Raw genomic sequence first — 13,200 nt, forward strand, 5'->3', positions numbered from 1 at the left:
CTTGTTTTATGGGTGCACAGCGAGGCGCAGAAGGGTAGAGGAGCGTACTGCAGCTGCCAGTTTGTCCCATAGAACTTAGTAGATTTTAGTTTCCTCAATGGCGCCCTTTTGTAGGATATAACATTTTTGTTTTTCCATTAGTGCGCACATGTGTGGGCAATTTTTTTGTGGGATGAGATGCATTTTCCAGTGATACTATTTTGAGGTCACTATGCTCTATTGTTGAAAATGTATAAATTTTTTGGGGGGGGGAGGAGAAGTAGAAAAGCATTAATTCGGTAATGGATTTTTTACTTTTGTTTTTGGTGTTCACCATACAACCTAATAAACATGTTGGGGCACATTAATTAGAGCCTCTGTGCCACGTCAGTGGTGTAGAAGCCCTGAAATAATCGTAAATGCTAGCTTATTGTTAGCACTTGTGATCAGGGGCGTCGCTAGGTCAAAAGATCCGGGGCCCGTGCCCCGGATCTTTTGACCTGTGCCCCGAATGTCCGGGCACATCTCCCTACTCTCATCGCTATCTACGTCCTCAGAACGTAGATAGCGATGAGAACTGAAGAGCGGATGAACGGAGCCGGCGGCGCTGATGAGCACTGTAGTGGTGAAGGGGCCGCCTGCTCCATTCTCCACTACAGGGAGCAGGAGACGCGATCTCACAGCGTCTCCTGCTTCAAGCAGCTCACTACAGCTGCCGGGACCAGGTGACGTCACCACTCCTCATCGCTGCAGTGAACGGAGAGAAGCCATGGGAGGTGAGTAGCAGTGTTTATTTTTTTTAATTATGCAAGGTGGGGGGGGGGGCACATTGGGGACTTTATGGTGTCTAGGGGGAACATTACATTACAGGAGGCTTTGGGGGACAGTAAATCCACTATAAAGACATTGCGGAGGGGTGCTGTGGAGGACATTACAGGGTGTTTTGGAGACATAACTAAGGGCTCTGAAGACTTTGAGAGTGGGGGGGGGGCTGTTAGGGACATTACTGGGGGCTGTGAAGACTTTGGGGGGCTGTGGGGAACATAACAGGGGGTTTTGAGACATTAAAGGGGACTGTGAAGACATTGGGGGATGTGGGGGACATTACAAGGGGCTACAAAGACATGGGGGGGTGTGGGGGACATTACAGGGGGCTTTGGGGACATTACTAGGAGCTGTTAAGACTTTGGGGGTGCGGGGGCTGGTAGGGACATTACTGAGAGCTGTGGGGAACATAACAAGGGGCTTTGGAGACATTACAGGGGGCTGTGAAGACATTGGGAGGGCTGTAGGCAACATTACAGAGGGCTTTGGGAACATTATTGAGGGGATATTGGAGAGATTACTAGGGGCTGTGGGGGACATTGGGGCTGTCAGGGCATTAGGGGGCTGTGTTGAGAACATTATAGAGGACTTTAGGAACATTACTGGGGGCTGTGAAGACATTGGGGGGGGGGCTGTTGGAGACATTACTGGGTGCTGTGGGGGACTTCTTAGTGGAGTTGTGGGAGTCATTACAGGGGACTGTGACGACATTGGGGGGCTTTGGGAACATTACTAGGGGGCTGTGATGACATTGAGGGGGGCATAGGGGACATTATTGGGGGCTGTGGGGGACATCGGGGGCTGTGACGGCATTTGGCCGAGGGGGAGTTCTTAGTTAGGGCTGTGGGGAACATTACATGGGGCTCTGGGGAACTTTTTATTGGGGGCTGTGTGGACACTAAGTGTAGTTTTAAGGTGAGGGGATTCTTTATGTGCGCATGATTAGGCAGGGCATTATTTAGTTTAGGGCCACGTTCAGAGCTAATTAGTGGGGGGCCACAGTTATTAAGTGTAAATTTCATTCTTACTTGTTAGTTCAAGATTAGGGAACATTATTAAGTAGGTGGCACACTGAGGGGGTGTAATGTAAATTATGGGGCCTTATACTGTGGTGGGGCAGTAATTGTCAGCTTTATTGTGTGTAAACCAGAATATATGTGTATAATATATACAGGTGACGTACAAAATAGGTTCTGTAGGTTTGTTCTTAAGTTGAACTTGTATGTAAGTCGGAACTGTATATTTTATAATTGTAACCCCAGACAGAATGAGTAGGGGAGTGTTCTTGAGTAGGGGACCACCTGTATATAGGTTTTATGGCTTTATGGCCTCCTGGCACTGGAGGTAACAGGTAGGGATTTCTCCTGTGTTTTATGTAGCTGTATGTGTTGTGTACGGGAGTGGGCATTACTGAAAGTGTTATGTATACACGTTGGGGCCCGTGCCCCGGATGTTTTACCACCCTAGCAACGCCCCTGCTTGTGATTATTTAACCCTTTCCACTGGGTGTGAAGGGGGGGGGGGGGGTACGGCCGGCCGAGCAGAGGGCACGAGTGTATGATAAATATCCCCTGTTATCTTTATTCTATGGGTCAATACGATTATGGAGATGTCATACTTAGATATTTTTTCTTATGTTTTGCTGCAAAGTAAAACCCCAAAGTGGGAAAAAAATCTATTGTTCTTTGCATTTCTGTCTTCCAAGTGGCATAACACTTTTATTTATTTGCCTACCAAGCTGGTTGATGGTTTGTTTTTTGAGGGACATGTTGTACTTTGCACCAGTTTCATTCCGGAGAAGATATGTATGGAATGACATAGGTAAAAATCATAATTTTTTGTGGGTTTTTAACTGTTTTTTTTTTTATGGTGTTCATTGTGAAGGTTCAGTAATGATTTTTTTATTCTCCAAGGCATTTTGTATGTTGTAATACTATTTACCGTATATACCGGCGTATAAGACGACTTTTGAAGACAGAAAATCTTCTGTCTTCTCTGGGGTCGTCTTATACGCCGGTAATCGTCTTATACGGTGGGTCCCGGTGCATGGAGAGGGCTCACGGGCTGAGCCCTCTCCATAGCCGGTAAGTCTTTGCTGCATATTGCAGCAAAGGCTTACCGGTAACACCTGCGATCGGTGCTAGCACCGATCGCGGGTGTTTGCACAGCGATGGCTGCCGGCAGCCTCAAAAAGACATCGGGGTGCATACTCACCCTCCGTTGGCCCCGATGTCCGCGCGGATCGTCTTCCGCGCAGTCTTCTTTCTTCTGCTGGGCGCCGCCATGCTTTTCCCCGGGGCGGCGCCTAGTATGACGTCAGCAGCGGCGCGTCATACTAGGCGCCGTCCAGGGGAGAACAATGGCGGCGCCCGGCACGAAGTTAGTGAAGACAGAAGATGGGCGCCGAAGCCAGAAGAGGACCCACGCGGACATCGGGGGAGCAGCGCTGCAGGTCGGGGCCACCGGAGGGTGAGTATATAAGTTTATTATTTTCTATTAATGCTGGGCTGGCTGGATATTACTGGGGGCAGTGCTGTATACTACTGGGCGCAGGCTGTATACTACTGGGGGCAGTGCTGTATACTACTGGGGGCAGTGCTGTATACTACTGGGGGCTGTGCTGTATACTACTGGGGGCTGTGCTGTATACTACTGGGGCAGTGCTGTATACTACTGGGGGCTGTGCTGTATACTACTGGGGGCTGTGCTGTATACTACTGGGGGCTGTGCTGTATACTACTGGGGCCTGTGCTGTATACTACTGGGGGTTGTGCTGTAATGGTAATGTTGTTGTTGTATGCCTTATGTTTATGAGCGACAGTTTTCCTGCTATATACCTGCATGTCAAAAGAATTTACATTAAAAAAAAGACCATGTTAAATTCAAATCTGTTTTTTTTTTAATTTTTACCGGTGTTTTGTATGCGTTGGAAAAGGGGTAGTCTTATACGGCGAATATATCTTAAACTCTATATTTTAAACAGGAAAGTAGGGGGGTCGTCTTATACACCAGGTCGTCTTATACACCGGAATATACGGTATGTGGGATTTGTGTTATAACTTTGACTTTTTTCACATATTTCTCTTTATATGTTATTGAGGGTTAAGATTTTTATTAATCTATTAATTTATTTTTACTTAAAAACATTTAAAAAAATGTAACATTGTTATTACTGTACTTTCACCATAGAACATAATCAATAAAACTCACAGTCAGCACTGCTTTGCCTCCCTGCCCTAAGATCAAGAGTTTGTAGAGTTGGTGTCTCCTCAGAAGCTGCTACTGGACAGAAAGTGCCTGTGTCTGTAGTGGTCTCTGCCTTCTGCCCTCCCCCTGTAGTACATGTGATAGGAATCTGGCCGACCATAGTCAGGAGTTTATGGTCATAGCCGGGGACAACCAAAAAATAAAGATCAGGAGACAGGTTCAAATTATATCAGTGAAATGCTGTTTTCTGTTAATAGCAATGAATTAGAGAATATGTTATTTTGTGATCCTGAGTATATTTAGGTAACTTGTCTTAGTGGGAATACCCTTTAAAATAAAATATTTCAAAAATATTAAAATCCATAGTATACATAAAGTCCCACTCACTCATTAAACTTCACGATGTTTAGAAAAGCTGTCATGTAAGATGAATATCATGTTTTCAGTCTTGGTGCATTATGTAAATTGACTTATTTTTTCCAATTATTGTTTTCGGCAATTACATTCCTGGTATTATTGGTAATGTGCATAAATCTATTGTGACTAATGAGCAAAAGTGCCTACTTTCTCCAAAAGTGTCAGTATCTCTCTCCTTGAGGAGCAACAATACAGCTGTTATGTAGTAGTAGAAGATAAAGTTTAGATAGATGGAAAACACTGTGCAATTAGCTGCCAAAACCACAAGCTCAGTGATCTAATACTCATGATCTATGCACATAAAAATTCACACAACTATGTGTCAGCTTTTACTTACTTCATGGAGAATTAGAGTATTTGTTTGGAAATACAAATTAGTAATTATTAGTGACAAAAATTCTGCTGGTTAAAGAAATGTTAAACAGATTTCTCTTCACACTGAATTAATGATGGCAGGACATTGCTCAGTGTTACCCAATTCACTGACTGCCACAAGAGTACCAGACCAGTAACATCATTGGAATGCAGAAAAAAAAAATCAATTTTTAGTGGACAAGGCATTAAAAAGTTGCGATGCTGCCACGAATTGAAAATTTTTGTTGGTTTTCCTACCCTCGTCCTGTCCTGCCACTTTACCCAAAACGGGGTGCAACATAACAGGGATAGGAAAGTCCACGCATCAGCACACTGTATATGCTATAGTCGCCACTGGACAACTGGCAGAGACTACATCTGAAATCTTCCCCACGTCTGACTTGATGGATGTTTCTGACAGCAGAGCCCAACTCCAGATTTACTCATACCCTTGTGCAATACCTTTGTGGAGGAAAAATAAGACTGCCACTTAATAGGCCAGACTTATTAAATTCCTCTAAATGTTGTCTCAGATTGTTCTGTTTCTATATAATATAATATTGTGGCTGAGTTTAACATTACAGAGGGATTTGTTGAAGCTGTAGGAATAGGTGGAAAAATGGCTGATGAGATTTAATGTAGATAAATGTAAGGTTATGCACTTTGGGCCATGGAAACAAAAAGTACAATTATGTTCTAGACAGTCAATTACTTGGTAAAACTGTGGCTAAAAAAACTTGGGGGGAAATATTGGTGGATGGTAAACTTAATTTTAGTGACTAGTGCTAGGCAGCTGATAATAAAGCAAATACAATTATGGGAAGTATCAAGAGAGGAATAGATTCTCATGATAAGGACATAGTTTTGCTCTTATTCAAATCCCTGGTCAGACCACACATGGAACATTGGGGCACATTTACTTACCTGGTCCTGTCGCGATCCCCGATCCAGACGGTGCGACGAAAATTAAGTCTGGCGCGATTCACCAACATCGTGAGCCCGAGATCCTGCATCTTTCGCTTCCCCACTGAGGTCCGCTGGAGTTCACCTTCTTCTTCCTAGTGCGACACAATTTGCAATGTTAAATCCCGCGCGTTGTCCAAATCCGTCGGATCGTCCGCCGGCCTGCCCCCCATTTGTGTCACATGAAAGCCGGCGCGGATGTGCCAAAATCCAATTGTAGGCTGTTAAATGCAGCGCAACACAGAACCCCTTCCTCAGGGGTCTCCAGTGAGAGACGTAACCCGTGGGGAGCCCTCCACCTCCTGATTTCTGCACCAACTAGCACTTTTGATGCTGTTACCATGCTTAATGCCAGATAACCTGTAATGTATACTGGGGATTTGCCTCGTACCTTACTAACCTTTGAGCAACATTCTTTCTAGGCACCAGTCTACTTGTTCAGTACCTTTATGTCAGCTGGTTATATGCACATGCACTTTTAATTTGTTTACATTGTTTACAGTTGGTCTTGGTTTACGCTACCCATTCAGAAGGGGTTTTGTTATTGTACCTATCAGAGTATCAATAATACGATTTTGCACTGTATGTACTTTGGAACTACTATTTTTAATTGTTTTTATGGTATTGTCTGTGTTTAGGTGTGTGTTCTAATAAAATTCATGTTTTCTGTACTAATTTAACAGTGGCACACAACTTTGCTTTTGTTTGTCGGATTCACTCCAGTATGTCGTTCATATTTTGAATTGGTGTATACTATTGCTGTGCAGGGTTCCACATTCTTGATTGTGGGAATGGAGGACTAAAATACAATGATATATTATTGGGGTCAATCCGCATAGAAAAAGACGGCTGAGGGGAGACAATGTACACTGTACAAATACCTGAAAAGGCAATACAAGGTTCTCTCCAAAGATCATTTTTTATGCCTAGGCCTGTAAACTAGGACCAGGGGGTATCCTCTACGCCTAGAGGATAGATGGCTCTACCATTGCCATAGAGAGTGATTCTTTACAGTAAGAGCAGTGAGACTGTGAAACACTCTGCCATAGGATGTTCTTATGGCCGAAAGATTAAGAAAAGCTAGACAGCCTTGCTACCTTGTCTGTTTGTGCTTTTAACTCTTTAGCATTTTTTATCCATCCAACAAGACTAACAGCAGTATAGACATCTGTGTTTATGAGACTATAGACTCATGACTTTATATATATGTTGCTGTAAGTCCGACTTCTGCCTTGAAGCGCTGGGGTCCTTTGTTCGAATCCCACCCAGGTCAACATTTGCAAAGAGTTTGTATGTTCTCTCCATGTTTACGCGGGTTTCCTGCGGGTACACCGGTTTCCTCCCACACTCCAAAACATACTGTTAGGTTGTTTAGATTGTGAGCCCGATGGGGACAGGGACCAATTTGACATGCTTTGTGCAGCGCTGCGTAATCTGTGTGTGCTATATAAATAAAGAACTATTATATTTGGACATTACAGAAAGGAAAAATATATTTGATACCTGTTAAAACTTTCCTGGTGCTCACACACAAATCTCTTCATGCACATGCACAAAGACAGATTTCCTAGTATAACCAGCCTTCACTTTCAAGCATGTATCCCTAAATATAAAAAGCCTCCACTTCTCCTGCATAGCTCACTCCAGTTCCCCATCCCCTCTGTATAACCAGCCTATACTCCTCCTGCAAAGAATCGTCCAGCTCCTCATCCAGTCTGCGTAACCAGCCTCCACTTCCATGGCACAGCATCATCCAGCTCCTCATCCCTTTTGTATAACCAGCCTCCACTCCTCCTGCACAGCCTCCTCCAGCTCCTCATCCCCTCTGTGTAACCAGCCTCTACTTCTCCTGCACAGCATCATCCAGCTCCTCATCCCCTCTGTATAACAAGCCTCTACATCTCATACACGGCATCAACCAGCTCATCATCCCCTCTGTATAACCAGCCTCTACTCCTCCTGCACAGCCTCCTCCAGCTCCTCATCCCCTCTGTGTAACCAGCCTCTGCTTCTCTTATACAGCCCGCTCTACCTTCTAACCCCCTATGTGTAACTCGCCTCCACTTCCACTGCACAGAATTGTCCAGCTCCTCATCCCCTCTGTGCAACCAGCCTCTACATCTCATACATAGCATTGTCCAGCTCCTCATCCCCTCTGTGTAACAAGCCTCCACTTCTCCTGCACAGTATAGTCCAGCTCATCATCCCCTCTGTGTAACCAGCCCCTACTTCTCATACACGGCATCATCCAGCTCCCCATCCCCTCTGTGTAACCAGCCCCTACTTCTCATACACGGCATCATCCAGCTCATCATCCCCTCTGTGTAACAAGCCTCTACATCTCGTACACAGCATCATCCAGCTCATCATCCCCTCTGTGTAACCAGCCCCTACTTCTCATACACGGCATCATCCAGCTCATCATCCCCTCTGTGTAACAAGCCTCTACATCTCGTACACAGCATCATCCAGCTCCTCATCCCCACTGTATAACCAGCCTCCACTTCTCCTGCACAGCCTCCTCCAGCTCATCATCCCCTCTGTGTAACAAGCCTCTACATCTCGTACACAGCATCATCCAGCTCATCATCCCCTCTGTGTAACCAGACCCTACTTCTCATACACGGCATCATCCAGCTCCCCATCCCCTCTGTGTAACCAGCCCCTACTTCTCATACACGGCATCATCCAGCTCATCATCCCCTCTGTGTAACAAGCCTCTACATCTCGTACACAGCATCATCCAGCTCATCATCCCCTCTGTGTAACCAGCCCCTACTTCTCATACACGGCATCATCCAGCTCATCATCCCCTCTGTGTAACAAGCCTCTACATCTCCTACACAGCATCATCCAGCTCCTCATCCCCTCTGTGTAACCAGCCTCTACCTCTTGTACACGGCATCATCCAGCTCATCATTCCCTCTGTGTAACCAGCCTCTACTTCTCCTCCACATCATCATCCAGCTCCTCATACCCTCTGTATAACCAGCCTCAACTTCTCCTGGACAGCTTCTCATCCCCACTATATTACCAACCTACTGGATTCTCCCAACTTCAGACCATAAGATTCAGGCACCTTTTAGCAAAAGATAGTAACATTTTAGTGACAGAAATAATGAATGCCCCACAATATGTCAGGTGATTAACTGCTGGACTGTCTTAGAATAGGCAGTCCAAGGCTACCCAGCTTATAGAAAAAAGTTAGCATGCTGACCGTGTATGAATCCGGAGTGCAACACGGCATCATCCATCCAGCTTAGTCCAAAGGACTAATGGAGTTGGTGGAGGTGGTGAAAGGTCCTCTGTAAAGGTTTTTCTAAGGTTAATTTCTTCCTGAGAGCCTCACTGTTTTAGTAGAAGTATGGAAAATAGAACGTTTTTTTCTGCCCTTAAACTATCTTTTTTATAGTGACGTTACTTTCTTTGTTGTGGTAAGATGGGAAATGTGCCAAATAGGTATTCTTGCTGTATTTTGCTTACACCATTATATGCATGTAACAACTGTTAACATGGCTGGAAATTTGTATTATATTTGCATCTCAATGCATTTTCTTTCTACATAGTTATGTGTGTTATATTTTTTTAACCAATGAATAATACCATCTTACATACATATACAGATACAGTTGAATTCTATTCAACCAATGATAGAATGTCATGTAATCTAGTAAATTTTTTATATTGTGAATATATGTATTAGAACATTTTTAAAACAAACATTTTCTTTTTTAGTTCCCAGTGCCCCACAATATGTTACTATCTTAGATGTTGGCTCCACAAGTGTCACTTTACAGTGGAATAGACCTGAGTATACAAATGGTTATTTAAAAGGCTACAAAATCTATGTTCAACTTCTTTCTACTGAATGTAATATTATCCATGGTGAATGTATCGAGAGCAGCTACTCATATCAAGAGAACACTGTTGAGAAGACAATATATGGTTTAAAAATGTTCAGACGGTATAGACTTAAAGTTAGCGCCTCCACAAATGCTGGATATGGTGCATCATCACCATGGATTAATCTGCACACATTATGTGGTCGTAAGTGGACAATTTCTTATAATCATCTACTAACCTAGTTATCTACTTACAATAACAAACTAATCAGTTGCTAAAAATAAAAATACATATAGCATTTTTAAATAAGATATCAACCACAATGGAATGTATTATATGTCTTGTAAAATATGCACCACATAAAGCATTTCCTTAAAAAATGAGTTAATTTCTAAAAATAACACCAGAAAAAGAACGCCCTAATAGAGGCAGATGAAAATTATGTGACATTTAATTAATGAATTAAGTTAAACCATGTGACAACTGGTATGATGTCTGGCACATTAATCAGGCAACAATAAACTGTACTCAACCCTAAGAACGCCCCCACTTCCCTGTGCCTTTCTTGAAAGTTCATGGAAGAGATGAAAAACCGATAAGGTCTTGAATTGCGCTGCTTAGTAAATTCAAATTATTTTTTATTTTTCAAAGACAGGTACAGGATGGACTGTACAAACCACTTCTGTAACCAGATTATATCTTCTTATAACTATTGAATTGTGTACATTGCCTGCGCTGTGTGCTCTTTTTCCCCTTTTTGGACACCTTTCTTGAAAGTGCAGCTCCAACATCCCCGCTAATAGAATCCTTCCCTGAATTTTCCCGCTTTTGACTAAGTTGCCCTGCCCCATCGCCATTTGGTCTGCCCACCATATGGTGAGTAAAATTATGAGAAAATCAGCAGTTTCCCATTAATGGTTGAATGACAGTGACAGGGAGGACAGGGAGAGGACTTCCTGTTTGTTCAGGCCAAGATTTGAACAGACACTGAGCTGTCAGTAAAAAGAAGGATAAAAAATATAGAAAGGTGGACAAGGAGAAGCCAAATAGCGCTCATAGAGTAGTAATGTTACAGTAACCGATAGGGATGCTAGGCTCACCAGATTGAGTTGTACTAGATTATTCACAACTCTATTTTGCTTTTTCTTTTAATTGTTGGTCCAGGTGCCTCCCGGTGCTGCGTTGAGACAGATGTCATCAAGACTTGGTTGCAATACTGGTCAGGATTCTGCTTGGATAGGCATAGGTAGGACTGTCAAGGGGGACGCACACAGGTATTCAGATAGTCAATGGGTTTTATAATAAATAACTTGTTTTATTTCGTATCTCAGGAATACAGTGTGTTTCGGAGTCAACCATGACTTCTTTAACAAGTGCCAATGAGCTCTGGGTCATTGTCCCATGCTGCAGTCTCTTTACACTTTATAAAGGACTCTGAAACATGGTGTATTCCAGAGATACAAAATGAAACAAGTTATTTATTGCAAAATTCCATGACTATATGAGTACCTGTGTGTGTCCCTCTTGACAGTCCTTCCTATAACTATCCAAGTGAAAATAAGGAGGAATTGGCAGCCTGGGAGAAAGCTTGACTTTCCTTGTCAAAAGGACTCCTCTCTGCTTCTTGGCATATCAGAAAAACAACTGTAATTAAGGTAGATAATTTTAATTGATTTAGGGAGGACCTATGCCCTTCTACCAGTAGGTATTACTGGTATGAAAGGAAAAATTCAGGTGACAGGTCTTCTCTTAGGATAACCTGTCAACAAGTACAAAATGCTGAAGAACTTAGCTCATTTGTTACCGCTTTGACCATGAACAATTTGGTGTATGATGTTTTTTATTACTTCAACCGTATCTACCATAATTACCTCTTTCTCCTGAGACAAAAGTGAACTGCACGCCCTTGTCAAGCTTTTTTTGCATATCCAGGGACCATGTCTTATAAATGAGATGACCCATTTAAAAAAAATCAAGAATTAAGTATTTTTCAGCATTTTGTATTTTATTAGCAGGCAAGATTGAGCAATTTCATCAATATTATTAACAGGAGGAAAAGTTCTACCACCTTTTCTGTAAAGATCCATAGCTTACCTGGCACCATTACAGAACTTGTATCACTCCAAAATTGCTATAAAAAGGTTGGGAAGTGCTGACCTACAATCAGGGGTGGATTAAGATTGCCTTGGGCCCTGGACAGTATGAATTTTATAGCCCCGAGAAGTCTGAAATAAACTTTCTACGTATGAACTAGAATCAAGCTGTCCTTGAGAAGGGAGAATGGAGGATGCTTCCCTTCTGTCTGCTTTTAATATGTAGTTTCAGGACCTTAGGCCGACCTTCAAAAGTCCTGAAATTGATCTTGTGTACATGTGGATTGAGGGCAGGAACAGGCATTTAAGGATTTCAAACATGAAGATCCTTCTCAGTATAAAATTTGGTGTGTGGTTTGGTGGCTATGGACCTTCTAGAAGGCTCAGTCCCCAGGCTACCGCCTATATTATAATCCACTAGTTCCTACAATACAAGATAACCCCAGTGCTATTCTCCTTTACCTAATGTTTCTATTCTTACATAGATTGTGAGCTCTCATGGACAGGGTCCTGTGTATAGTACTGTGGAATTAATGGTGCTCTAGCTCCAGTAAATGCCATTGTTACCTTGTGACAGGTTTAAGCAGAAGCAGAACTTAAACTCATATTGGGAATTACAACTGCAGGATATTGTATATAAAATCTATTATCTACCTGGAACAAAAATACAGTTCTAAAAATGTAAAGTAAACTTTTAACTCAATTTAAATAAAACCCCCAAAATAATATTTTTGATCAAAATCCATGAAATCTTATATTATAATAACATTATAAAACTATTATTATCTATTATTAAAAAATATCTAGTTTTGCTGTGTCCTAATGACTACATGTACTACAAAACATATTATTAAAAGTAGCTTTTTGCTAGGTTTAGAAAAAAAAATCTCAAACTTCTCTGGTGATTCGGATAATAAACCTGTAGAATGGTTGGTGTCTCTCCCTTTCAACTTGTCCTCTGGTCATACATTCATCTTGGCCTTTAGTCCACACCTCCTGTCGTGTGGATGCCCTCACCAGCTCAAAGGAAAAAAAGGAGGTGAGATAATATTCAAATGACCTTATTACCTGACCTCTAAACCTTTTTTGTTTTTCAATTTATCACATATAACATCAATGTGAAGAGTGAAATGTAATATGTAATAGTAATATAACACGTTATACCCTGCATGGTTTTCATGCTTCAAACACAAGTGATTGGTTCTCCAGATTCTGTACTTAGAACATTTTTACAGCTACCCCAGTATCAGGACACAGATGAATTGCGAAGATGACCCTGACCTCTATAAGATTCACATTCCTGTGCAAGGATGGAAGCATGGTAATCAGGAAATGATGCCTGTTAGTTACAGTAAATGCATTACTGTGGAAACCAGGACAAAAGTACTTATGAGCGGAAGTGATTGGATTATGATAGGAGAGATGTTTCATCCATAGTCAGTAAATTGCAATGATTTATAAACGTATGCCAATTTTTCTCTAACAGTTTTAACAAAAACTGTACGAGAGGAAATAATAA

General features: G+C 42.3%; 1 protein-coding gene across 3 annotated transcripts in view; it reads left to right on the forward strand.

Annotated features, from left to right (window-relative positions):
* PTPRQ (protein tyrosine phosphatase receptor type Q) overlaps positions 1 to 13,200 on the forward strand; it is a 212,927-nt gene that overhangs the window by 124,142 nt on the left and 75,585 nt on the right. For all 3 annotated transcript variants that reach the window (XM_072146492.1, XM_072146491.1, XM_072146490.1), the window contains one exon: positions 9,481 to 9,792. In XM_072146492.1, coding sequence (XP_072002593.1) covers positions 9,481 to 9,792 — 312 coding nt within the window. The remainder of the gene's footprint in view (positions 1 to 9,480; positions 9,793 to 13,200) is intronic.

Source organism: Engystomops pustulosus, chromosome 4, assembly GCF_040894005.1.
Source record: "Engystomops pustulosus chromosome 4, aEngPut4.maternal, whole genome shotgun sequence".
Lineage (NCBI taxonomy): Eukaryota > Metazoa > Chordata > Amphibia > Anura > Leptodactylidae > Engystomops > Engystomops pustulosus.